Genomic DNA, 23,451 nt, shown 5'->3' on the forward strand with positions numbered 1-23,451 from the left:
AACGTTTTCAACTGTAATTTCATTAAAAGAAAATAGATACAGGGCTATATTCAGGTTATCTATTTCTTCTTGAGTGAGCTTTGACAGTCTTTTCTCTTTTTTGTAACCAGGCTGGCTATGAATTTTTATGATCTTAAATTATTACCTTTGGGTTCCAGTGATTTTTCTCTGTTGTTATTATGTTTTATATTTTAGTGATTTCTGTTCTAATTTTATGTTTTCCTTTTAACTGCTTGCTTTGGGTTTCTTTTCCTCTTCATTTTCTAATTTATTAAGGTGTAATATGAATTTATTCAAGACCTTTCTTTTCTCTAAAATAGGCAGCTTAAAAAAAACTTTATTTTTTAGAGTGGTTTTAGATTCAGAGAAAAATTGTAAAGTAAAGAGATTTCCTATATAACTCCTGACACCTTCCCCCACTGTCAGCATCCCACACCAGAGTGATACATTTGTTACAATCTGTGAACTTCCACTGACACATCATTAAGGCTTAAAATCCACAGTTGGCATTAGGGTTCAGTTTTTTTTTTTTTTAAACATCTTTATTGGGGTATAATTGCTTTACAATGGTGTGTTAGTTTCTGCTTTATAACAAAGTGAATCAGTTATACATATACATATGTTCCCATATCTCTTACCTCTTGCATCTCCTTCCCTCCCATTTCTCTAGGAGGTGGGTCAAAAAGGATCTTGCTGTGATTTATGTCATAGAGTGTTCTGCCTATGTTTTCCTCTAAGAGTTTGATAGTGTCTGGCCTTACATTTAGGTCTTTAATCCATTTTAAGCTTATTTTTGTGTATGGTATTAGGGAGTGACCTAATCTCATACTTTTACATGTACCTGTCCAGTTTTCTCAGCACCACTTATTGAAGAGGCTGTCCTTTCTCCACTGTACATTTCTGCCTCCTTTATCAAAGATAAGGTGACCGTATGTGGTGGGTTTATCTCTGGGCTTTCTATCCTGTTCCATTGATCTATCTCTCTGTTTTTGTGCCAGTACCATACTGTCTTGATTACTGTAGCTTTGTAGTATAGTCCGAAGTCAGGAAGCCTGATTCCTCCAGCTCCGTTTTTTGTTCTCAAGATTGCTTTGGCTATTCGGGGCGTTTTGTGTTTGCATACAAATTGTGAAATTTTTTGTCCTAGTTCTGTGAAAAATGCCATTGGTAGTTTGATAGGGATTGCATTGAATCTGTAGATTACTTTGGGTAGTAGAGTCATTTTCACAATGTTGATTCTTCCAATCCAAGAACATGGTACATCTCTCCACCTATTTGTATCATCTTTAATTTCTTTCATCAGTGTCTTATAATTTTCTGCATACAGGTCTTTTGTCTCCTTAGGTAGGTTTATTCCTAGATATTTTATTCTTTTTGTTGAAATGGTAAACGGGAGTGTTTTCTTGATTTCACTTTCAGATTTTTTCATCATTAGTGTATAGGAATGCCAGAGATTTCTGTGCATTAGTTTTGTATCCCACTACTTTACCAAATTCATTGATTAGCTCTAGTAGTTTTCTGGTAGCATCCTTAGGATTCTCTGTGTATAGTATCATGTCATCTGCAAACAGTGACAGTTTTACTTCTTCTTTTCTGATTTGGATTCCTTTTATTTCCTTTTCTTCTCTGATTGCTGTGGCTAAAACTTCCAAAACTATGTTGAATAAGAGTGGTGAGAGTGGGCAACCTTGTCTTGTTCCTGATCTTAGTGGAAATGCTTTCAGTTTTTCACCATTGAGGATGATATTGGCTGTGGGTTTGTCATATGTGGCCTTTATTGTGTTGAGGAAAGTTCCCTCTATGCCTACTTTCTGCAGGGTTTTTATCATAAATGGGTGTTGAATTTTGTCGAAAGCTTTCTCTGCATCTATTGAGATGACCATATGGTTTTTCTCCTTCAATTTGTTAATGTGGTGTATCACATTGATTGATCTGCGTATATTGAAGAATCCTTGCATTCCTGGAATAAACCCCACTTGATCATGGTGTATGATCCTTTTAATGTGCTGTTGGATCTGTTTGCTAGTATTTTGTGGAGGATTTTTGCATCTATGTTCATCAGTGATATTGGCCTGTAGTTTTCTTTCTTTGTGACATCCTTGTCTGATTTTGGTATCAGGGTGATGGTGGCCTCGTAGAATGAGTTTGGGAGTGTTCCTCCCTCTGCTATATTTTGGAAGAGTTTGAGAAGGATAGGTGTTAGCTCTTCTCTAAATGTTTGAAAGAATTCACCTGTGAAGCCATCTGGTCCTGGGCTTTTGTTTGTTGGAGGATTTTTAATCACAGTTTCAATTTCAGTGCTTGTGATTGGTCTGTTCATATTTTCTATTTCTTCCTGATTCAGTCTTGGCAGGTTGTGTATTTCTAAGAATTTGTCCATTTCTTCCAGGTTGTCCATTTTATTGGCCTAGAGCTTTTGTAGTAATCTCTCATGATCCTTTGTATTTCTGCAGTGTCAGTTGTTACTTCTCCTTTTTCATTTCTAATTCTGTTGATTTGAGTCTTCTCCCTTCTTTTCTTGATGAGTCTGGCTAATGGTTTATCAATTTTGTTTATCTTTTCAAAGAACCAGCTTTTAGTTTTATTGATCTTTGCTACCATTTCCTTCACTTCCTTTTCATTTATTTCTGATCTGATCTTTATGATTTCTTTCCTTCTGCTAACTTTGGGGTTTTTTTTGGTTCTTCTTTCTTTAATTGCTTTAGGTGTAAGGTTAGGTTGTTTATTTGAGATGTTTCTTGTTTCCTGAGGTAGGATTTTATTGCTATAAACTTCCCTCTTAGAACTGCTTTTGCCACATCCCATAGGTTTTGGGTCATTGTGTTTTCATTGTCATTTGTTTCTAGGTATTTTTTGATTTCCTCTTTGATTTCTTCAGTGATCTCCTGGTTATTTAGTAGTATATTGTTTAGCCTCCATGTGTTTTTATTTTTTACAGATTTTTTTTCTGTAATTGATATCTAGTCTCATAGCGTTGTGGTCGGAATAGATATTTGATACGATTTCAATTTTCTTAAATTTACCAAGGGTTGATTTGTGATCCAAGATATGATCTAGCCTGCAGAATGTTCCATGAGCTCTTGAGAAGAAAGTGTATTCTGTTGTTTTTAGATGGAGTGTCCTATAAATATCAATTAAGTCCATCCTGTGTAACGTATCATTTAAAGCTTGTGTTTGTTTATTTTCATTTTGGATTATCTGTCCATTGGTGAAAGTGGGGTGTTAAATTCCCCTCTTTTTATCCTGTTACTGTCAATTTCCCCTTTTATGGCTGTTAGCATTTGCCTTATGTATTGAGGTGCTCCTATGTTGGGTGCATAAATATTTACAATTGTTACGTTTTCTTCTTGGATTGATCCCTTGATCATTATGTAGTGTCCTTCTTTTTCACTTGTAGTAGTCTTTATTTTAGTCTATTTAGCCTGATACGAGAATCGCTACTCCAGCCTTCTTTTGATTTCCATTTGCACAGAATATCTTTTTCCACCCCCTCACTTTCAGTCTGTACGTGTCCCTAGGTCTGAAGTGGGTCTCATGTAGACAGCATATGTACAGGTCTTGTTTTTGTATCCATTCAGCCAGTCTGTGTCTTTTTGTTGGAGCATTTAATCCATTTACATTTAAGGTAGTTATGGGTATGTATGTTCCTATGACCATTTTCTTAATTGTTTCGGGTTTGTTTTTGTAGGTCTTTTCCTTCTCTTGTGTTTTCTGTCTAGAGAAGTTCCTTTTGCATTTGTTGTAAAGCTGGTTTTGTGGTGCTGAATTCTCTTAGCTTTTGCTTGTCTGTAAAGGTTTTAATTTCTCCGTCACATCTGAAGGAGATCTTTGCTGGGTAGAGTAATCTTGGTTGTAGATTTTTCCCTTTCATCACTTTAAATATGTCCTGCCACTCCCTTCTGGCTTGCAGAGTTTCTGCTGAAAGATCAGCTGTTAACCTTATGGGGATTCCCTTGTATGTTATTTTTTTCCCTTACTGCTTTTAATGTTTTTTCTTTGTATTTATTTTTGATAGTTTGATTAATATGTGTCTTGGAATGTTTCTCCTTGGATTTATCCTGTATGGGACTCTCTGTGCTTCCTGGACTTGATTGACTGTTAGCTTTCCCATATTAGGGAAATTTTCAACTATAATCTCTTCAAATATTTTCTCAGTCTCTTTCTTTTTCTCTTCTTCTGGGACCCCTGTAATTAGAATGTTGGTGTGTTTAATGTTGTCCCAGAGGTGTCTCAGACTGCCCTCAATTCTGTTCATTATTTTTTCTTTGTTCGGCTCTGTGGTAGTTATTTCCACTATTTTATCTTCCAGGTCACGTATCCGTTCTTCTACCTCAGTTATTCCACTGTTGATTCCTTCTAGAGAATTTTTAATTTCATTTATGGTGTTGTTCATCATTGTTTTTTGCTCTTTTGTTCTTCTGGGTCCTTGTTAAAGTTTTCTTGTATTTTCTCCATTCTATTTCCAAGATTGGATGATCTTTACTTTCATTACTCTTAATTCTTTTTCAGGTAGACTGCCTATTTCCTCTTCATTTCTTTGGTCTGGTGGGTTTTACCTTGCTCCTTCATCTGCTGTGTGTTTCTCTTTTGGGTCTCCTTTTCACAGGCTGCAGGTTCGTAATTCCCGTTGTTTTTGGTGTCTGCCCCCAGTGTGTAAGGTTGGTTCAGTGGGTTATGTAGGCTTCCTCGTGGAGGGGACTGGTGCCTGTGTTATGGTGGATGTGGCTGGATCTTGTCTTTGTGGTTGGCAGGACCGCATCAGGCGGTGTGTTTTGGGTTGTCTGTGACCTTATTATGATTTTAGGCAGCCTCTCTGCTAATGGGTGGGGCTATGTTCCTGTCTTCCTAATTGTTTGGCATACGGTGTCTAGCACTGTAGCTTGCTGGTCGCTGAGTGGAGCTGGGTCTTAGCGTTGAGATGGAGGTCTCTGGGAGAGCTTTCACTGTTTGATATTATGTGGAGCCGGGAGGTCTTTGATGGAGCAATGTCCTGAACTTGGCTCTCCCACCTCAGAGGCATCGGCCTGACACCTGTCCAGATCATGAAGACCCTTTCAGCCACACGCTCAGAAGAAAAGGGAGGAAAGAAAAAGAAATAAAAAAATAATAAAGTTATTAAAATAAAAAAAATATTAAAAATTAAAAAAATTAAAAAAAGAAAGAAGAGAGCAACCAAACCAATAAACAAATCCACCAATGATAACAAGCACTAAAAAGTATACTTAAAAAAAAAGAAAAACAGACAGAACCCTAGGACAAATGGTAAAAGCAAAGCTATACAGACAGAATCACACAAAGAAGCATACACATACACTCTCACTAAAAGTGAAAAATGAAAAAAATATATATCTGTATATAAAAAAAAAGGAAGAGAGCAACCAAGTCAGTAAACAAATCTACCAGTGATAAGAAAGTCTGAATATTAAACTCTAAATATTAAACTAAGATAAACATAAAATCATAAGGAATTAGATGCAGAAAGCAAAGTCCAAGTCTACAGTTGCTCCCAAAGTCCACCGCCTCCATTTGGGATGATTCTTTGTCTATTCAGGTATTCCACAGATGCAGGTACCTTAAGTTGATTGTGGAGATTTATTCAGCTGCTCCTGAGGCTGGTGGGAGAAATTTCCCTTTCTCTTCTTCGTAGCTCCCAGGGTTCAGCTTTGGACTTGGCCCCGCCTCTGCGTGTAGGTCGCCTGAGGGCATCTGTTCCCCATCCAGACAGGACAGGGCTAATGGAGCAGCTGATTAGGGGGCTCTGGCTCACTCAGGCTTGGGGGAGGGAGGGGTGCGGATGCGGGGAGAGCCTGAGGCGGCAGAGGCCAGCGTGACGTTGCACTAGCCTGAGGCGCGCCGTGCATTCTCCCGGGGAAGTTGTCCCTGGATCACGGGACCCTGGCAGTGGCGGGCTGCACAGGCTCCAGGAGGGGAGGTGTGGATAGTGACATGTGCTTGCACACAGGCTTCTTGGTGCCTGCACCAGCAGCCTTAGCATCTCACACCCATCTCTGCTGTCCGTGCTGATAGCGGTGGCTTGCGCCCATCCCTGGAGCTTGTTTAGGCGGTGCTCTGAATCCCCTCTCCTCGCGCACCCCGAAACAATGGTCTCTTGCCTCTTAGGCAGATCCAGACTTTTCCCCGGACTCCCTCCCGTCTAGCCGTGGTGCACTAATCCCCTGCAGGCTGTGTTCACGCTGCCAACCCCAGTCCTCCCGCTCCCAGCGCTCCGACCACCGAAGCCCAAGCCTCAACTCCCAGCCCCGCCCGCCCCGGCGGGTAAGCAGACAAGCCTCTCGGGCTGGTGAGTTCCGGTCTGCACCAATCCTCTGTGTGGCAGCCTCTCCACTTTGCCCTCTGCACCCCTGTTGCTGTGTTCTCGTCTTTGGCTCTGAAGCTTCGACCCCAGCAGCCCCTGTCACCACCAGTGAAGGGCCTTCCTAGTGTGTGGAAACTTTTCCTCCTTCACAGCTCTGTCCCAGTGGTGCAGATCCCACCCCTATTCTTTTGTCTCTGTTTTTCGTTGTTTTCTTTTCCCTACCCTGGTACATGGGGCGTTTCTTGCCTTTTGGGAGGTCTGAGGTCTTCTGCCAGCGTTCAGTAGGTGTTCTGTAGTTGTTCCACGTGTAGACGTATTTCTGATGTATTTGTCGGGAGGAAGGTGATCTCCACATCTTACTCCTCCGCCGTCTTGCAAGTCTCTATAATTCTTTTTATACATTTTTGGGTTTGATTTGCCAATACTTTGTAGAGAATTTTTGCATCTATTTCATGAGTGATATTATTCTGTGTTTTCTTTCTTATAATGTCTTTATCTGTTTTGATATAGTATTGCTGTCCTCATAGAGAGAGTTAGGAATTATTTCTTCTGCTTCTGTTTTCTGGAAGAGGTTGTAGAGAACTGGTATAATTTTTTTCCTTAAGAATTTTGTAGAATTTAACAGTGAACCCATCTGGTCCTGGTGCTTTGTGTGTTTTGGTGGGATGCTTAATTATTAATTAAATTTCTTTAATAGATATAGGTCTGTTCAGATTGTCTGTTTCTTTTTGTGTGTAAAATTCCTTGATTATCCCTTAATGTCCATGAGATCTGTAGTTAATGTTCCATCTTTCATTTCTGAACTACTGTGCCACCAGGGAAGTCCCTGCCTCATGTATTTAATGTTTTGTTTTTAGGCATATACACATGAAGGATTGTTGTGTCATCTTGTAGTCTTCATTCCTTTGTTGTTATATAATGTCACTGTTTATCCCTGTTAACTTTCCTTGCTGTGAAGTCTACTCTGTCTGAAATACAGCTATTCTTGCCTTGTTTAGATTAGTGATAGCATGTTATACCTTTTTCCATCCATTGATTTTTTTTTAAATCATGATGTGTCTCTATATTTACTGTACCTGAGTCTTGCTTTTTGATCCACTCTGACAATTTCTGTTTTTTAATTGGCATATTTAGACCATTTGTGTTTAGGATGATTGTTGATACAGTTAGGTTAGTATCTACAAAACTTGTTACTGTTTTTTATTTGTTCTTGGTCTTTGTTCCTGTTTTTGTCTTCCACATGTTTTCTAACTTTTGTGGTTTTAACTGAGCATTTTATACGATTCCATTTTCTTTTCATTTCTTAATATATCAGTTATACTTGTTTTCCTTCATGGTTGCCCTCATGCTCGCAATATATCTTTACGGCATATCTAAGGCGTCTTTCAGTAACACTATACTGCTTCATGGTAGCACAAGTACCTTATAATAACAAAATATTCCTAATTTCTCCCTCCCATCTTTTCTGTCAATGCTGTCATTCATTTCACTTATACATGAACATACATAAGCATATGAATGCATAAAACTATATAATCAAATACATCATTGAGCAAGCTGTTAAGGTCAATTAAGAATTAAAAAAATCAAAGTTTAATTTTACCTTCACTGATTCATTCTCTAATGGTATTTTTTATGTAAATCCACGTTTCTGACCTGTTTCATTTTCCTTCTCTCCAAAGAACTTTTCACATTTCTTGCAAGGCAGTCCTACTGGCAACAAATTCCCTCAATTTTTGTTTGTCTGAGAAAGTCTTTGTCTTTCACTCTTACAGGATAATTTTGCAGTGTGCAGAATTCTAGGTTGTTTTTTTTCTCTCAACACTTTAAATATTTCACATCACTCCGTAGTTTGCATTGTTTCTGAAGAGAAGTCAGATGTAATTCTTATCTTTGCTCCTTTGTAGTTAAGGCTTTCCCCCCTTCTGGCTTCTTTGAGTGTTTTTTCTTTTATCTTTGATTTTCTGCATTTTGAATATGATATGCCTAGGTGTTGTTTTTGTTTGCTTGCTTGCTTTTTGGCATTTATCTTGCTTGGTATTCTCAGAGCTTCCTAGATCTGTCATTTGGTTTCTGACATTAATTTGGTTAAATTCTTAGTCATTATTGCTTCAGATATTGCCTCAGTTCCTTTGTTTTCCTTCTGGTATTCCCATTACACCTATGTTACACCTTTTGTAGTTGTCCTGTGGTTCTTGGATATTGTTCTCTGTTTCATAGTTTCTTTTTCTCTTTGCTTTCTATTTTTGGAAGTTTCTATTTTCATATCCTCACTCTCTGAGATGCTTTCCATAGCCATGCCCAGTCTACTAATGAGCGCATCAAAGGAATTCTTCATTTTTGTTATGGGTTTTTTTTATCTCAAAGAGTCCTTTTAAATTTTTTTTTAGAATTTCTTTCTGCTTACAATATCCATCTGTTGTTGCATGCTGTCTATTTTTTACATTAAAACCCTTAGCATACTAATCATAGTTTAAAAAATTTCTGGGTTGGTAATTCCCACAGTCGTGCCATCTCTGTCTTTGGTTCTGATGTTTGTTCGTTCTCTTCACACGGTCTATTTGCCTCTTAGTGCACCTTGTAGTTTTTTGTTAAAAGATGTATATGATTTACTGGATAAAAGGAAGTGTGGTAAATAGGCCTTTAATAATGTGATGGTAAGAGGGACAGGAAGCATTCTATAGTCCTATGGTTAGTTCTCAGTCTTTTGGTGAGCCTGTGCCCCTGGACTGTAAACCTCACAAGTGATTCTCACCCCCTACCCTGCTTTGCTGGGACAGGATACTGTTGGGGGTTGTAGTTGGGTATTTCCCTTCCTTCACATACTTGAGGCTCTGATACAACCTCAGCAGGTTATGCTCTGGTAAAATATATTCTCCTGATAACAGGCCTTATTAAGAAGAACAGAATACCTTGGCATATTAGAATAGTTCCTTTCTGCCTCCCCTGCTGGAAGCATGAGTGTATATTTTTCTTCTGGTATTCACTGTCAAGACTTGGTAGAGCTCCTGGAGGTAAAACTTGAAAAGTGTGAGGAGTTCTTTTTTTTGGGTTTTTTTTTTTTTTTTAATGAGACCTATCTCTGCCTTACCTTTATCTTTTTTAAAAAATAAATTTATATATTTTATTTATTTATTTTTGGCTGTGTTGGGTCTGTTGCTGTGCACATGTTTTCTCTAGTTGCAGTCAGCGAGGGCTACTCTTCGTTGCGGTGCGTGAGTGTCTCATTGCAGTGGCTTCTCTTGTTGTGGAGCATGGGCTCTAGGCGCGCGGGCTTCAGTAGTTGTGGCACACAGGCTCAGAAGTTGTGACTCCCAGGCTCTAGAGCTCGGGCTCAGTAGTTGTGGCGCACAGGCTTAGTTGCTCCGCAGCATGGGGGATCTTCCCTGATCAGGGCTCGAACCCATGTCCCTTGCATTGGCAGGCAGATTCTTAACCTTTGCACCAACAGGGAAGCCCCTCCTGGAGTTTTTAATCTCTCAGACTTGTCCACACTGAGCCTTCAACAATTTGTCAATTATACTTGAGGTTTTCCTACCCTGATACTGGTTGCCATAGAGATTTCTGTTTGGGTACGCTCTGATTCTCTGTATCTGTCTGTCTGTCTCTCTAATTTTGGTGGCAGTGGTTTGCTCTGTGACCTCGCTTCTCTGATGGATCTAAGAAGAGTTATTGACTTTTCAGTTTGTTAGGCTTTTTACTTGTTAGGATGGAATGAAGACTTCAAAGTTCCTTATTACATGCTGACCAGAAAGTGCTAATATGGACATTTAATGCTAAAAACTTTGTTCTAAGCTCCACTTGCAAATTATATGTTGTATTTTCATTTTTACTTAGTTGAACAAATACCTTAAGGTTTCTTTTTGATTTCTTCTTTGACCATAGGTTACTTAGAAGCATTTTATTTACTTTTGAAATATTTAGGGGTTTTTCATGTATCTTCTTGTTGATTTCTCATTTAATGTCTTTGTGTTATAATTTATTTTAAATTTTTTTGAGATTTTCTTAATGACACAGAACATGGATTATTTTGTTTTTCTGTGTGCTTTTCAAAAGGATGTGTATTCATTCTGCTCTTATTGTACGAAGTTTTTCTATAAATATCAGTTAGGTCAAGTTGACTTATATTGTTTAAGTTTCTTTATATCCTCATTTTTTTTGGTCTATTTGTTCAGTTATTGAGAAAAAGAATGAACCTCTCTTACTATAACTATACATTTTGCTGTTTCTTTGTTTTCTCTATTCAGTTTTTGCTTCATTTATTTTGAAGGTCTCATAATTTGCAGAAACATTTAGGATTTTTATATCCTCTTGATTAATAGACCTCTTTATCCTGGTAATATTTCTTGTTCTGAAATGTACTTTGTCTGATATTAATGTTGTGAATTCAGCTTTCTTTGGATTAGTGTTAGATTGATATGTGTTCCCCATACTTTTAATATCTTTCTGTATTTATGTTTTAAATGGGTGTCTTGTAGACAACATAAAGTCTTGAGTTTCTTTTTTCACTGTTACAATCTCTGTCTTTCAGTGGGGATGTTTAGGTAATTTACATATAATGTGATTATTGATATGGTTGTACTTAAATCTATCCTTTGTTAGTCCTTTTTAATTTGCCCATTATTTCTCATCTTCCTATTTTCTTTTTTTTCTCATTGAATATTTTGTATGATTGCATTTTGGCTGATTAGTAATAATTGTATTTTTTTATTAGTTGCTTTAGGGTTTATATATCTTTAGCTTGTCACAGTCTGCCTTCAAGTGATATTATACCATTTCACATATTATATAAGAACCTTACAACTGTGTACTTCCATTGCTACCCTTTTGGCTTTGGGCCTATTTTTGTCATGTTTTAAAGTTTTTACATATTTTATAAACCTCACAATTCATTGTTATTATTTTTGCTCTAGATCATCAGTTACCTTATAAAGAGACTTAAATAATTAAAAAATCTTCTGTATTTATCCATGTAATTACTGTTTCTAGTGCTCTTAATTACTTTGTGTACATCCACATTTCCTTTGTTGTTTTCCTCCTGCCTGAAAGACAACCTTTAGCATTTACTATAGTGTTAACCGCTGGTGATTAGTTCTTTCAGCTTTTTTATCTGAAAAACAATTATTTTGCCTGTGTTTTTGAAAGGTATTTTAGCTCGGTATAGAATTCTAGGTTAATGATAGTTTGTTTCTTTTAGTACATTGAAGATTTTACTCTTCTCTTTTCTAGCTAGCATCTTTTTCATGAGAAATCTGTTTTCATCCTTATTTCTTAGCACATAGGCATATTTAACCGCCCCCCCAGCTGCTTTTATCATTTTCTGTTTATTGTTGGTTTTTAGCGAGAAGCCATATGATTATGATGTGCATTCATGGCATTTTCTTTATGTTTCTTATACTTGGGGTTAGTTGATCTGTAGGTTTATAGTTTTCATCAAATTTCATAGTTTTTCTATTATTTCTTTATTTTTTTTCTTTTTTCCCCCTGCTATTATTAATTTTAAGTCCCTCCCCCCTGCTTTTTTTGGGGTACTGCAATAGCATGTACATTAGGTTTCTTAATGTTGTCCCACAGCTTACTGGCACCCCTCCCCCCTTAAAAAGTTTTCATTCTTTTTGTGCTTCATGTTTGATAGTTTCTGTGCTGTATTCTAAGAATTGGGCTAGTGAAAAATGTGACTTTTATGGGAGACTTGAATAGTATATAATTAAAAAAAAATTTTTAACAAGCATTATTCTGTTTCACCATGTTGGTGAAAGGCAAAGCTATTGGTTGTTTTCCTTCCCTCTGCCTCCTTCTTCCAAACATGGATTACAGAGCCTTGTAGAATAAAACCTAAGGCAACCATACCTTTAAAATATAATAACTGCTATTTCTTTGGTTACCTCTGATAGCCTTTGATTAATTATGAGTCTAAAAATTTCTATTTGAAGTTAGAAATATTTTTTTGTTCCTAATTAATGCTATTTAGTAGGTATATAGGGTTTGCATCTCATCTGAGGACTAATAATTTTAGTTGGCCATGAAAGAAAAATCAAACACATTGTAGATGTCTATTTTGAAAGATTCATTAAGTTGCCTGTAAATCACAAAGTGTTTATGCACTTCTCTAAAGACTATCAATATAGCCAGATATCCAATTTTCTCTCTAGTGGAAAATAAAAAAAAGGAAGGCTATATTTTACTTAGTTGAGTACCAATTGATGTAGTTAGTTTGTATTTTATGATCAATTTACATGAATATGTATTTTTAAGCACTATAGTGGCTCTCAGAGCAATGACATGCTAATGCTATGAGAGTTACTTAGGTTGTGAAACTGACTGAGGAAACAGGTTTGTGATGTTGGGAGCATGTATAAAATTTTTTTTAACTGTTAGAATCTTCAGCTAAAGTTATTTTTGTTATGTTTTTTTTTTTCTTACTAAGAAACCTGTGGTATCTTTTTAAAAAAATTTATATTTTATTTATTTACTTACGGCTGCGTTGGGTCTTTGTTGCTGCACGCGGGCTTTCTCTAGTTGCAGTGAGTGAGGGCTACTCTTCGCTGTGGTGTGTGGGCTTCTCATTGTGGTGGCTTCTCTTGTTGTGGAGCATGAGCTCTAGGCAGGCGAGCTTCAGTAGTTGTGGCGTGCGGGCTCTAGAGCGCAGGCTCAGTAGTTGTGGTACACAGGCTTAGTTGCTCTGTGGAATGTGGGATCTTCCGGGACCAGGGCTTGAACCCGTGTCCTCTGCATTGGCAGATGGATTCTTAACCACTTGTGCCACCAGGGAAGTCCCTGTAGTACTTTTTTTTTTTTTTTTTAAACTTACAAGGTGTTGAGGTTTGTAAAAAATAAAATGTTATGGTTTTATTTAATATGACTTTGGTCACTGAAATTTGTGTAATTTTCATTAAATGCTTTCTTTGTAATACCTTCTCTTCCAAATATCATGTTTTCATTGGATTTATGGACATATTTATACTTCAGGGGTAAGCCAGTATATTCTACTAAATGACTGGGAAAATTGACCAACCCTAATTTAGGTTGTTATGTGGAAACAGCATATTTCTGTTGTTGATATTCTACCCAGTTTTCTCTCCTTTTCCTTATTTGACACATAGAGGACTTGAATGAAGAACACCATTGTGGTTTTTTTAGATGACTTTTAAACTTTACTAGGGTCAGATGAGTGGGTTGGAAAATCTCAGGATCAACTTAAAATATTGGAAAAGTGAAGTGTCAGGTGATTTTGAAAGTGACCTGTCTGGCTGGGAAAGGTAGTCATCCATGAAGTTTAATCAGCTTAAATATGATTGTTTTGTTAAATGGGAGTGTTTCCTCCTGAAATTTAGTTTGAAAACCTTTTTCTTATTTGTGGATTATAGTTTATTACAATAGTGATTAGTTTTTTATGAGATCATAATGTCTCTTGTACTTGATGGTGAAAATCTGTTCTTGGCAGTGAGATGCTGTGGGGTGCAGCAGCAACACTGGGCAAGTAGCAGAAGAGTAGTAGTAAAGATTTGGTTTTCAAAACAGTTGAAGTTTCCTCTTACTCCTTTTTTCTGAACACTGATTTGCTAAGAAACCTGATTTTTATTGTCACTTTTTCATTTTTAAAATTTTTCTGATGTTTTGTACTGAGTGGTTGTTAATATGTGGCAGATTTCAGTTTTGCATATTTTCAGATTTTTCACTTGTGTTACATTGGAGATATCAGATAGAAGTATTAGAAAATTATTTATTTATTCAACAGAAATTTAGGGCTAGTTATAGTTCAGACACCAGTTTAACAATGGCAACAAAAATCCCTGACCCTTTGGACCATATAAATCTTTTTTTTAAAATTAATCAATTAATTTATTTTTGGGTGTGTTGGGTCTTTGTTTCTGTGCGAGGGCTTTCTCTAGTTGCAGTGAGTGAGGGCTACTCTTCATTGTGGTGCATGGGCCTCTCACTGTCGCGGTCTCTCTTGTTGTGGAGCACAGGCTCCAGACACGCAGGCTCAGTAGTTGTGGCTCACGGGCCTAGTTGCTCCGCGGCATGTGGGATCTTCCCAGACCAGGGCTGGAACCCGTGTCCCCTGCATTCGCAGGCAGATTCTCAACCACTGCGCCACCAGGGAAGCCCCCATATAAATCTTTAATTTCAAAGCATGTTGATTAATTTACATCTGGCATCACACTTTAATAGTCATTTAATTTGTCATTATTTGCATGCACCTTATATTAAAATGATTATTAAAAACTGGAAACTGTTTAAGTTTGTCTTTATCTTGCTTTGTTTCCCTACCATAACTAATTATAGGGGGTGATTGTGAATCAATTTTATGGTATAATTGTACTTTTAATTTTTTTAGAAATCTTAACTGCAAAATGTAACTGTTTCCTCAACTTAATACTGGGAAGAAATCTTTTCTGTTTCAAGGTTTTAAATATTTCTCTTTTGAAAAGCAGCCTTCATCTGAATTTAAAAAATTCTTGCTCTGACCTATGCTAGATCTGTATAATATCAAGGATATAGTCCAGTAGTGAAATTGTAGTACCTTACTTCTCTCTAGTTGTTGCCTTTCAGTGATGAACACTAAAGCTGATTTTAATTTCATGTCTAAGAAGTAGATTGTTCTTGTTGAAAATTATGTTGCTTGAGAAACAAGTATCTTCTGTATTACTTACTGTGTGTCACTTAATAAAAACAACTAATATGTACTTTTACTAATCGCTGCAATTTGATGCTCAGTCATATTATAAATTATCTACATTTTTAAAAGAAATATTTGTACCAGACTCTAAATTGTTCTTACATGATTTTCTTAGGCAGAGTGACATGTTTTTATAACTGAAACTTTCATATGTTTATCTTTCAAGTCCAATAATTATTTATTATTAATGTGCCATCTTTTTTTCCCCCTGTAGCCAAATTGTAATCAGTTCTTTTTCCTTTTACTTCTTTTCTCAATCAAAATGTTAGACTTATACAAGCACTAGCAGCAACTCTATATCTGGATCATTGAAGCGCTTGGAAGATACTGCAGCACGATTTACAAATGCAAATTTCCAGGAAGTCTCTGCGCACACTACTAGTGCAAAAGATGTTTCAGAGGCTAGAGGGTCAGAGGGCAAAGGGAAGAAATCTTCAGCTCACAGCTCAGGTCAAAGGGGAAGAAAGCCTGGTGGAAGAAATCCAGGAACGACTGTATCAGCAGCTAGTCCTTTCCAGCAAGGTATTAATTATGATATTTTAGTTGAAATACTTGTTCTTGTGATGATCAATAGTAGTTAAGTTTTATAAAAGAATTTACCTTTTACTTATAACTATTGGATAATTAGAGATTATTTTATGATTAGTTGCTATAGTAAGATTACTTTAAAGACTAGTATTCCTTCTTCAAATGTTTCTGGGAACTTTGCTTTCTTTTTGTGTTATGACCTGTGCTGCTAAAGTTGAACTGTAATTTTTTTTAATGTTTAAATAGATGTGGAATAAAGTTTAAGTCTGAGGAGAAAAACAATAAAAGCTGGAGTTTTCCTTTCCTTTCTGCTCAACAGAGAAGTCATTCTAATTTATAAATTGTTTTTATTTGTCTTTTCCCGTTGAACACTAAAACGGTTAAGGTATACGTTTTCAATAAGTGAATAAGTACTCAGTAATTTTTAGGGGAGCTAAATAGTTCTCGGTAAATAATACTTGCTGATTATTAATGCATTTATTATAAAGCTTGAAGATGAAAGTAGAATTCTGCTCAGCCTACATATCTTTTGGTAATTATGGCTGCTGTATGTACAGGATGCCCAGCTAGTTTTGAGTTTTAGTTAAACAACAAATTATTTTTTTCAGTGTGTGTCCCATGCATTTATTTGGGACATACTTATACTGAAAAATAATTTGTTGTTTAACTGATATTCAGAATTAACTAGGCATTTTGTGTTTTATATGACAAGTCTGTTTTATGGAGAACAAAATAACTCAGCTAAACCTTAGAATACATTAGCCCAATGTTCTAGGTTTTTATTTTGAAATAAATATGTTGAGAAATGTAAGTGCTAAAACTGTTCGAGACAAATACATTTAGTAAAATAAAGGCCTCCTCTCCCTCGCCCCCACCCCAGCCCTTTGTCCCCTAGGAGTAAATGAGGGAAAAAGTTGTCCTTTTCTTTACCCTGTTAAAGCTTTTGCTGACAATAAAAATTATGCCCATAATCTACCAGGACATAATTTGAATATGTAGAGAGATGCTGTCTGCTGACCTCTTCATTAAAAAGTATATTCATATATTTTTAAACTAAGTTATTTTGTGCTTCAAGATTTTCAAGTCCTAGATTTTTTTTTCTTTTTGCCTCATATAACAAAAAGACAAGTAGAAAAGAAATGAAATGCTAAATTTGCTGTTTTATGTTTAATAAATTTACTGTATATTATTTTTATGATACTTTGGAAAACAAATAGTAAAACTGTAGTTTTTGGTTTTTTTGTTTGTTTGTTTTTGCCACCTGAGTTTCGGGATCTTAGTTCCCTGACCAGGGATCAAACCTGGGCCACGGCAGTGAAAGTGCCAAGTCCTAACCACTGGACCACCAGGGAATTCCTGTAAAACTAAGTTTTAATGTAACTTCATTCACGTTTTGAATGTGATTAGCAGAATTCAGTCATCTCTTCTCTATAACTAAGACCTTATTTTGTACTTGTAAAATTGCATTGAGTTTTTAATGTTATCTTTGAAGTACTAATTCATTTAGAAAAGCGAGCTCTCATTTTCTTAAATTTCACAATATTGGAGAGTCTTTCCCTGCTTCTGTTAAGATATGGTAGAGAACGTGTTATGTTTTTATATCTGAAGTAATATCCTGAAAAGTTTTAAAAGTTGAAATTTAAAGGTAGGGCATTTAAGGTAATTTTTTTTTAAAAATTGCAGGTAGTATGTGAATTTTAGAAAATACACATTTAAAATATTGTGTATACTAAGTGTTTTAAAGTATTTGCTATGCTGTCGTGAGCTTTTAACACCAGCTGTAAAAACAAAAATGTGCAGAAAAAAAAACAGATGGTGACAGATCAGAATGGATAATAAAGAACTTCTTTATAGCTGTTAATTAAGTGGCAAATTACAGTTATCCTTAAATGATTGATGTAATGTAAATGGCTTCTTAATATGTATATATTTTTTTTACACAGAAATGGCCTGAAAATGGTCACATCGGTACAAGTAATTTTGTAGATTAATAAGGCAGATATTCTCTTGAAGGAGTTAAATTTTAGAACTATTAATTTTTTTTAATGAGCCATTTTAGAAGAGCTTAAAATTTAAAAACCAAAACCTTGAGACTTTAGTTAAAAAAATTATTTCTTATGTGTAGGGAAAAAATATCTTTGTAAATATTTAGGCAGATTTATGTGTGATTACTTACGAATGTTCTCTACAGTAAAATTTAACACTTAGCTTGGAATTTCCTTTCCACTGCCAACAGAACACTTTATTTTGAGCTTTCGTTTCTTGAAGACATTAGGTAAAACATGACATAGTTTAGTTTTATGAAACACAATAGATGTTGGTCAAAACTGAGTCTAAACACTTGTTACTTCATTTGGCAAGCGTGGCGAGAGTGTTTGATGAAGTGGGATGGTGGATCGAATTTGTTTCAGCCCAGCCATTAGTTTTAACCTGGTAAATAAGAACCTTGAGGTTTTTATATCTCATAATGGCACGGTGGGCTTACTAATATTCTTTAAAGAGTGGGGAAAAAATAAGCAGTTGTGAGAGATTCATGAGAGGTGCCCCTCCTATGATTTTACTTTCATAAAAGCAATAGCAGAATATAAGTGGCTGGTTTCTTTTCTTTATGCATCTCCGTGGGAGGTGGACTGGGAGGATGTGAGTTATATAGATTAGGTTCCATATGATGATGATTATATCAAATCCGTGTTTTGGTGGGGTAGATATAACTGAAAGATAACATTCGCCAACATTATCTTGAAGTTAAAACTCAGAACTTACGACCTGAGCAACATCTTTTGGATCTTATTGTATGTTGGGAACATTTATAATCATACCTTCAATAATTGCAAGAAAGGAAGTTCCCAAAACCATGCAGAGTTCAATCATAGTCATTTCAGAGTCTCCTTGAGACTTCGCTTTTCTTTGGTCCTTCCTCAAGCATACACAAGGCATTTGGGGGAGAGTAGAGGAATGCTGCCATGGTAAAAGGTAGGTTAAATAAAGCACATCTTATATCTTGGTAATTGTACAAGTAATAGCGTATAATTCAAGAGTTAATATTCAGTTTAATAACTATAAAAAGTATTTTTAAAACATAATTTTATAGATAAACTTGATTTCAGTAATAATCCTTAAAAAATCTAGCTTTGTTACATACTGATGTCCTAAGTTTTATAATTTTTTTCATCCTCTCTTTTTGATGATTGTGTCATTTCTACTGCTCATGGGAACTTTTGCATCCAATTTTTTCTTTTCCTACCCCATTTTTTTTTTTCCCCCACTACAGGCAGTTTTTCAGGAACTCCAGGCAGTGTAAAATCATCTTCGGGAAGTTCAGTACAGTCTCCCCAGGATTTCTTGAGCTTTACAGACTCAGATCTGCGTAATGACAGTTACACTCACTCCCAACAGTCATCATCAACCAAAGATGTACATAAAGGAGAGTCTGGAAGCCAGGAAGGGGGGGTAAATAGTTTTAGTTCCATAATTGGTCTCCCTTCAACCTCAGCTGTTATTCCGCAGCCTAAAAACTTTGAAAATTCACCTGGAGATTTGGGTAATTCCAGCCTTCCTACAGCAGGATATAAGCGGGCTCAAACTTCTGGCATAGAAGAAGAAACTGTAAAGGAAAAGAAAAGAAAAGGAAATAAACAAAGTAAGCATGGGCCTGGTAGACCCAAAGGAAACAAAAGTCAAGAGAATGTTTCTCATCTCTCAGTTTCTTCTGCTTCACCAACGTCATCTGTAGCGTCAGCTGCAGGAAGTGTAACCAGCTCTAGTCTCCAGAAATCCCCCACGCCGCTCAGGAATGGGAGTGTGCAGAGTCTTAGTGTGGGCTCCTCTCCACTTGGTTCAGGTAGGCTTGGCCCCTTGTTTTCTCCCTCCCTCTCTCCCTCTCTCCCTCCCTCCCTCTCACCCACCCACCCACCGCCACTGCCACTGCCACTGCCACCACCACCAAGCAAATTTATTTAATTTTATTTTTTTTAAATTTTATTTATTTTTGGCTGCATTGGGTCTGTTGCTGCGCACGGGCTTTCTCTAGTTTTGGCGAGCTGGGGCTACTCTTCGTTGCGGTGTGCAGGCTTCTCGTTGCAGTGGCTTCTCTTGTTGCGGAGCACGGGCTCTAGGCACGTGGGCTTCAACAGGGTTAGTTGCTCCACGGCATGTGGGATCTTCCTGGACCAGGGCTCGAGCCTGTGTCCCCTGCATTGGCAGGTGGATTCCTAACCACTGTACCACCAGGGAAGTCCCCACAAATTCATTTTAAACTATCATTATGATAATACTGTGAGTTGCTAAGTGACGTTTAATTATCTTAATGAAAAGTGTTACGATCTTAGGAGGACAGTTTGGTCTTTGGAAAAGACATTTGGCACTAATCCAGTTTTACTTAATATAGGCTAAATAGTTAAAAGATAAATTCTTAAAAGATTTTCCTAGCTGTTATTGATTTAGGGAAATTTTGTGTGTGGGAAATCATGTTTTTTACTGATTACTGATTACTTTGTGAGGGCAGTGTCTGTGGTACATCTGTGGCAGAAAAATATGAATTTGTATCCCTTTTACCTCACCAGTAGGTAGACAGAAATTTAGGGAGAAATTCCCATAAATATTATTTCACCAAAATAAATGACTTAAATTTAGACTTGTCAAGTTTTTTTTTTTTTTTTTGTGGTACGCGGGCCTTTCACTGTTGTGGCCTCTCCCGTTGCGGAGCACAGGCTCCGGACGCGCAGGCTCAGCGGCCATGGCTCACGGGCCCAGCTGCTCCGCGGCATGTGGGATCTTCCCAGACCGGGGCACGAACCCGCGTCCCCTGCATCGGCAGGCAGACTCTCAACCACTGTGCCACCAGGGAAGCCCTAGGATTTTTTTTTTTTCTTAAACTTGAGTTTTAAAATCACTCTGAAGAGTGTATGTATCTTGTTAAAGCCATACTTAGGAAATAAGATTAGTTGTTGAAAACTATTTGAGGTAATATATTATTTAATCTTACACATTTTAATAAAAGTTTTATGACTAGATCAGAGCACTCTCTCACTGATAAGCTTAGTACTAAAAAGTCTATGCTTATCTAGAAGAAGCTGGCTAAATGCCATGAGTATTTAGGAATTACGCCTTCTTACCATAAGTTAAGAATTGCTAACTGCTGTTGAAACTTAGCATGTGCTGCACACTGTCTTAAGCACTTGACAAGCATCAAGTATTATCGCTCATTATATAGAAGAGGAAACAGAGACAGAATTCTCACAGCTCTAAGTGGTGGAGCTATGCATTTTCCTTGATTCCAGAGACACTTAATTATAAAATTCAAGGGATGTTTGCTGATGAGGGTGTAAAACCTTGCTAGTATACTGTCAGTCATGCTTTAAGCAATGGGATCAACAAGAGAGTTTGAGCCAATAATTTAACTTGCAACAATAGTACCTCCTACTAGTATCAAAATGTTAATTTTTCCTTTGGCCTAATTTTAGATTGAGAAAGCACTTAGTAATTGTAAGAGCAGAAAACTCGCTCCTGTATAAATAAGTCAGAAGGAGAAAATGTGTACCGTGTTATCAAGAATTGTTTTCCATGATGCCCTTTTAAAGATTCATGTGCAAGTAACAATGCAGGTGACCTTGTAAACACCTGTTAATTATAAGGTTAGACTGTAACAAGCACTATAATCCTAGCTCCAGGAGGTTAGGGGCTATGTTTGTCATGTTCATTACTGTCTCCCCACTGCCAGCACAGTGCTTTGACCATAATAAATGCTAAACATTAAAAAACAAAAAAAAGAATGAATACTATTAGTAATCACTGAGAATGTTATCATGTGTTTGGTAGTATCCTGTGTGATTTTGTACTTGTCTTTCAAATGTTTTTGCCAGGTTGCAAGTGAAATTATTTATTGTAAAGCTTTTCACGTATCAATAGTATTACAGACCAGTTTTAGGATATATAATTAGTTGGAAAAGACCATGGACAAGATGAAATTTGAATTGTACTTTGGAGTAGGCAGAAAAAGAAGGCCAACATTATCAGAAAAGATAGTAAAGGTATATTTGAAGGGTAAACTTCATAGAAACAAGAAGCTTGTGTTTGTGGTATAGTTAGAAGGAATGTTGATTAAATAGAGCAGGATGAGTTTATGGAGAGTTGAATGCCAGGCTGAAGAAATCAGACTTTGAGGCTAGTGGTCTTTCTCCTAGAATTAGCATTCTGGACTTAATTCTGGCAACTTACTATTAAAAGAATTTTAGAGTAATCAAAATTCTCTCATGACATGTTCAAATTATAGTAGAGCATATGTAGCAAGATATTTATTCTAGGAGGCCTAGATCCAGTCAGAATAGAAACCCAGAAAACACCTCTAAACTTGTCTGATCAAGGGTTTGTATTGTAAGATTTTTATTAAATCACAGTACATCCTGATAAATGACCTACTGTTTTATACTGACTTGTACAAAATGTTTTAAATGTCTACTAAAGGTTGTAAGTTTTGGCTTACAAATTATATTAAACTTTTGATTGAATTCTTTCCTACGTATGTTCTTTTGAGCTCTTAATAGGCACCTGGTCTTTTGAAACATTGAAAATTAAGATGTTGAAAACATCGAATATTTTGGAAGAGTTGACGTGCTGTATTTGTCCTTTTCTGTTTTCCTTTTATTTATTTATTTATTTATTTGTTTGTTTTTGGCTGCGTTGGGTCTTCGTTGCTATGCACGGCCTTTCTCTAGTTGCTGCAAGCGGGGGGTACTCTTCGTTGTGGTGTGCAGGCTCTAGGTGCACGGGCTTCTGTAGTTGTGGCTCTCTGTCTCTAGAGCGTAGACGCAGTAGTCGTGGCGCATGGGCTTAGTTGCTCCGCGGCATGTGGGATCTTCCTGTACCAGGGCTCAAACCCGTGTCCCCTGCATTGGCGGGCGGATTCTTAACCACTGCACCACCAGGGAAGTCCCTGTTTTCCTTTTTATCTCAACCACATTAGGAGAGTTTATGATTTAGTAAAGTGAAGGTTAGCATTTTTTCTTCACAAAAATCATCATCTTATTTTCTCTGAGAAAAGTTTGGTATTCGTTAAATGATGGTGGTTTAACATTAATTTCTTTTCTTTGGGCACGCTCTGTCCTTTCAAAGTATAGGGTTCCCTGTTTTTTGTTTTTTAAACTCAGTCTCTAATTCTTTAATAGAATGCCTCTATACCTTTCTCAGTTAAGATACCTGAAATCTATTTCAGTGATAGAATTCTTTAGTGGTGATACATGCTATAAAAGGAGATTCTGGAAAGGCAGTCCTTTGGTTGTGAGACTATGTACTTAATCTTAAATTGTTCCTGATTTCACAAAGACAAGTTATTACTATGAGTAGATCGCCTCAATAGAAGTTTCTTCTGGCTTCTCCTGAAATATGAAGGTTATGAAAGTTTAACTTGAGCCTGTGTAACTATGAAAGGGAACTTGTTAAATGTATCCCTGTTTATGTCATATCTACTTCTGTTGGTAAAGTGAAACTGAGGAGTCTTTTTTTGATAAAATATTTTAATTAGAAATAGACTGATTCTGTAAACAGGTAAGGGAATCATATAGATAAAATATTAATCTAATAAACTCATGAGAGTAGAGTTACTAACACAGTATTGTAGATGAAGGAGTAGTTACAGTTAGTGAACATAATTCACATCTAAATGACTCAGGTTCATGATTTTATATACATTGATTATATTGGGTTATAAATGAAAATCATAAAGGATATTGGATGCTGCTAAGACCAGGATATACCTTGGAATTTGCTTTCTTAGAAAATCCCCTGATTTTGTTTTGGCTTTTGATGATCTGAAAATTTGCTGGCCCTATGTCATGGCTGTCTTTCTATAAAAGTACTAGATCAAAGGCCAGAATAGCCATATTCCAGTTTTTTGTCCCCACTGAGAAAATCCTTCTGCATGAGTGTC

General features: G+C 36.6%; 1 protein-coding gene and 1 non-coding gene across 14 annotated transcripts in view; one reads left to right on the top strand and one right to left on the bottom strand.

Moving 5' to 3' along the window:
• Positions 1–23,451, top strand: part of MLLT10 (MLLT10 histone lysine methyltransferase DOT1L cofactor) — a 252,003-nt gene that overhangs the window by 149,201 nt on the left and 79,351 nt on the right. For 11 of the 13 annotated variants that reach the window (XR_003436012.1, XR_003436013.1, XM_027121792.1 and 8 more), the window contains 2 exons: positions 15,269–15,521; positions 18,799–19,368. Coding sequence is in view for 11 of the 13 variants with exons in the window: in XM_027121792.1 (XP_026977593.1) it covers positions 15,269–15,521; positions 18,799–19,368 (823 nt within the window). In the remaining 2 variants the exon portion in view is untranslated. The remainder of the gene's footprint in view (positions 1–15,268; positions 15,522–18,798; positions 19,369–23,451) is intronic. The other 2 variants (XM_027121801.1, XM_027121802.1) reach the window with 1 other exon arrangement.
• Positions 16,808–16,879, bottom strand: TRNAE-UUC (transfer RNA glutamic acid (anticodon UUC)). The gene has a single exon. It is a non-coding gene; the product is annotated as a tRNA-Glu (tRNA).

Source organism: Aethalodelphis obliquidens, unplaced genomic scaffold, assembly GCF_003676395.1.
Source record: "Aethalodelphis obliquidens isolate GAN/ISIS:26980383/991018 unplaced genomic scaffold, ASM367639v1 scaffold23, whole genome shotgun sequence".
In the NCBI taxonomy this organism is placed as follows: Eukaryota; Metazoa; Chordata; class Mammalia; order Artiodactyla; family Delphinidae; genus Aethalodelphis; species Aethalodelphis obliquidens.